Here is a 4,444-nt window from a genome sequence, read left to right as displayed (position 1 = left end):
GGTCTGTCTTATCAGGTAAATTACTGTACACAGTGTATTCATTAATTTTCATTTTCATGTAGTAAAGGCTCTATGCCTTCATAAAGGACGTACTTTTCCTTTGTTTAAGGGTATTTGGGCAGTTTATTCTCTGTTATATTCTCAAGTAAACAATACATACAAGTACAGTACAGTATTTTCTGAGGAAACGCTCGTACTTATTTTTTTAACCCCATTCCCGATAACCCGGCATTTTCACAAACTCGACCACCCTTCGGTCCACATTAGGCCGAGTTTTCGAGGTTCTACTGTATTAAAATGTGTTTAATTACAGATTTTATATTCATTTTGTTAGTCCACAAACAGATAAACCCATCATTTATATTTGTGAGTTAGTCGGGGGGGTACAGATCCTTACAATTGATGTACCACTTAATCGGCACAGATTGATGAGATTTGTTCTCTGGAGTTCAAGGTCTCTAGTCAAAGGATGGCCTTAAGGGCGTTTAAAAGGGATCCAAATTTGTGAGATTCAGATCCACGTCAGGATGTTTGACACCAGTTAATCAGTTTTCTTACACGTGGATTAACATGCGTTTACGAATCAATATGGAGATGATGAGATCTTTTGATTCAGACATAATGAGACATTTCTTAAACATAAAAGATCCAAATATTTAATAAAACAAGATAAAATATACAAATTGGACCTTCAACATATTAATACGGATATTGTGGAGAGAGATAACATTTCGATTCAAAATCATACTACCTCACTATATATATGTTCTTCTGTATTCTTTCTATTTGGATCAATGTGAATGTTTGTTATTTCTCTAGTTCTCCTCAGGTTTTCGTTCTTGTCCCTGTTAAATCTTAGGCGGCACTTCATTATACATTCTCTTCAACTTGGAAACTTAGAAATAAACTTTGTATAAATTTTGGGAGTTGGTTATGGGCATTGGGAGACGGTATGGAATACTTCTTTCCTCCTTTGGAACCTTTGGCGTACTCTTGATTAAGGGCGTTGGCTGTAGGGAGATAATATGGAATATGTCTTTCTCTTGTGAAATTTCGTGGCATACTCCACGAATAATACTAAAGAATCCCCTTTTTTTCGATGTCTTTCTCCAATGGGAATATTGTATTCTTCCCACATGATTAGGAAGAGTGGGGGTTTATAGTACGGTGTGTGACTCAAAATTTGTGAAGATAAGGGAAAGACGAAAGGATGTAGAACTTCCGTTGAGAAGGAAGTGAGTTTTACCAGTTTCCTTCATTTTTAACTTAAACATTTGTCATTAAAAATTAGGAATACAGTCGATCCCCCTATAAGATCATTGATTTTTCCGTTTTATCTGAATTACATGTTGTACGAGTCACTTAGATTTTACAAATACGTGTGCCGGGCTGTGAACGGCTCACATATTTGTAAAATCTAAGTGACTCGTACAACATGTAATTCAGATAAAACGGAAAAATCAATGATCTTATAGGGGGATCGNAAATATAGAGAAAGATAATATTTCATATAATTGGCATTATTCATCATAATTTTTTTAATGAAATATCAATTTATATAAGATGAATCAATAAGAAAGTTAGGATCGACTGTATTATTTTCAAAAATTATGGATTTGACATAAAATTTTACTTAATTAAGGGGGGTGTTCAAAATCTCGCATATTATTTACATTTGTTCCTTACAAGATAACATTTAACTGCCTATTCAATATTTTGCATTAGGATTCTCTTCACATATTAATATTTTTACAAATACAACAGTCTTATTGAAATAAATGAAATGATCTTTTTAAAATAATAAAATTTCTGTGCTTTGGTAATGTCTTTAATTGGCAGAAACCATTACATTGAAACCTAAATAAAAAATTAGTTGGTTTCACAAATATAATAAAGTTATTGATAATTGCTATAAATGAATATTACACTTTATATTTTTTTATATTTTTATAAATACTTTGCAAAAATTAACCTTATCACCTTTGCAATTATCNCCAATATATATATATATATATATATCAACAATATTTCTTAAATTTAGATATATTTCATTGTCTGTAATTAATTGTGAGTGTAAAGAAAATTAAGAAAATTTCAAAGATTTTATCAAAAATGTCATGAGAACTCCATTCTTATTAATGAATTATTTCAAGATATAAATAAGTTTTCAGATTACTGTTAACTATAATTTATTATTTAACAAATTATATGATAATATGCTATATGTGAAATTATTAAGATAATTTACAAGCATAAGAAAAATTTTACTATCATTGATAAGTTAATACAAGTATTTGAACACTTAAAAATTTATTTTTAGTCGTACATAAATTGCTATTTAATGTTTATATTAATTATTTTTTATTTGTAGAAAAGAAAATTGTGAAATTTCTGTCCTAATACATGAATTCTATTTTTATTTTCAGTGTGGTGTTGATTTACTTACTGTGGCTCAAGCATATGTTTATTTTGAAAAATTGATATTGAAGGTAATTCCTAAACATATTTTAGAAATATATAAGGTGTTTAACCATTTTTTAAAGTTGAAAAATTTATAATTTTAGTTGTTAATAAATAAGCAAAATCGAAAACTGTGTGCTGCAGCATGTCTTCTATTATCAGCTAAATTGAATGATGTCAAAGGAGCAGAATTACGATTATTAATAGAGGTAAGCATGTTGAAAAAAATCTGACTATTATTAGCTATTTATTGACAAAAACTTTTGTGTGTTACAGAAAATAGAAGGTTCATTTCGTCTAAATCGTAGAGATATTTTATCTTCAGAATTTGGGGTTTTAGTAGCATTGGAATTTTCATTGCATATTCCAATTTGGGAAATTTATCCTCATTATCAGCACCTTGTCTATGAATCTTGACATTATGATAATCCTTGTCGTGCACAAGTTTCCTATTACTTTGAAACTGCCAGGTTATCATTGTAAATATTTTTATTTTTTTACAGATATTACACTTTATTATTAAAGTGTAAGAATATTTATTTCTAAAATTAATTACATGAAAATATTCTAGAATAGTGCTACTTAAGTAGTGGTCTGTAGACTGATACTGGTCTGTGAGCCATTCATTAGCTGCCAGTTCACAGAAAATTTCCAGAAAAGAAAGCATTGTATGAAATAATACCATACTTCAAAAAACAATTTTTGAAAATTATGTCAAATCACTACAGTATACACTTAATATGAAGATACTGTTATGTGGGCATCCTGGCATTTGAATACAATAATGCAGTAATATGGAAAAAATATAATAGTAGTTCCTAGCAAATTGGAAATAATATTTTCAGTCTGCCATGTCAACTAGTTTGAGAAGCACTGTTCTAGAACATACAGAAATTTATAAATACAGTAATTTTTGTACTTAGAGCTTTCAGTTATTAAGTATTTAAATTATTAATTTTAAACCATGAAATATCCTTAAAATTATCAAATTGCATACCTCAATACAATTTCAGAAGACTTTTATATTTTGACATAACTTAAATAATCAACAATTAATATTTTAAACATTAATTGGGAAAATTGTAATATTAATATTAACTTTTAGTGAAAATAACTAATCTTCATTTATTAATTACAAACAATATAAATTAAAATAACAAAAGGATTATAAATTTTTTGTCTTTATGAGTTAATCATAAATTATTTTATTATAACTGAATTTATTATTTTTTAAACAAAATTTATTTAAAAATGGATTACATTTGGTAAATAAAATTTGAAGTAAATGATACTTTAACATCATATCCACTAAAATTATATGATTATGAAAATTATTGTATTTATTTTCTAATTTTTATTTGTATCTTTAATTCTATGTATTACAATTATATGAAAATGAAATTACTAACTTAAAAACTATTCTATCTTATGTTAATGTTCTCAAATATAGAGAAAGATAATATTTCATATAATTGGCATTATTCATCATAATTTTTTTAATGAAATATCAATTTATATAAGATGAATCAATAAGAAAGTTAGTGGATTGTTTGATAGTATAATCTTATTGATTTTATCTTATATATAAACGAAAAAACATATTGTTTCACTCTGCTTTTTATTATTTAATCATTATATAATAAGAAAACTGCAATGTAATGAGACCAAATCATTTTTACTTACCAAATATTTCAAATCTATGATTTATGTTAAATGCATTTTCTTCTGAAAGTGAAACTTAGAAATAGATTATAAATTATGACTGAAATAAATACCAATATATAGATAAACATACATGCATGTATACAGTGGTGATATTCGAAATATTTAACAAAGGGTTCGATAACAGAAAATTTTTCCTTAATTTTTTTTTCGCTCAAATGGTGCATCGGAAGGCTCTAGTTTAGTAGTGTTACAGAGTATAATACGTATATTTTAATATATGTTTTTAAAAGAATCAAAACCATTGAGAAATGTTACATGT

At 26.9% G+C, this 4,444-nt stretch overlaps 1 protein-coding gene across 1 annotated transcript in view; it reads left to right on the top strand.

The window, feature by feature from the left end:
• The window catches only part of LOC111636855 (CDK5 and ABL1 enzyme substrate 1-like), a 19,399-nt gene extending 16,460 nt beyond the window's left edge, over positions 1-2,939 (top strand). The window contains exons 5-7 of the mRNA XM_023382245.1: positions 2,427-2,489; positions 2,565-2,669; positions 2,737-2,939. Of these exons, the coding sequence (XP_023238013.1) occupies positions 2,427-2,489; positions 2,565-2,669; positions 2,737-2,877 (309 nt within the window). The 3' untranslated portion in view covers positions 2,878-2,939. The remainder of the gene's footprint in view (positions 1-2,426; positions 2,490-2,564; positions 2,670-2,736) is intronic.
• Positions 2,940-4,444: the final 1,505 nt, after the last annotated feature.

Source organism: Centruroides sculpturatus, unplaced genomic scaffold (genome assembly GCF_000671375.1).
Source record: "Centruroides sculpturatus isolate CEXI.00-Female unplaced genomic scaffold, Cexi_2.0 scaffold1101, whole genome shotgun sequence".
Classification (NCBI taxonomy): domain Eukaryota; kingdom Metazoa; phylum Arthropoda; class Arachnida; order Scorpiones; family Buthidae; genus Centruroides; species Centruroides sculpturatus.
The sequence above is the reverse complement of the archived record's forward strand: the minus strand, read 5'-3'. Positions and strand labels throughout refer to the sequence as shown.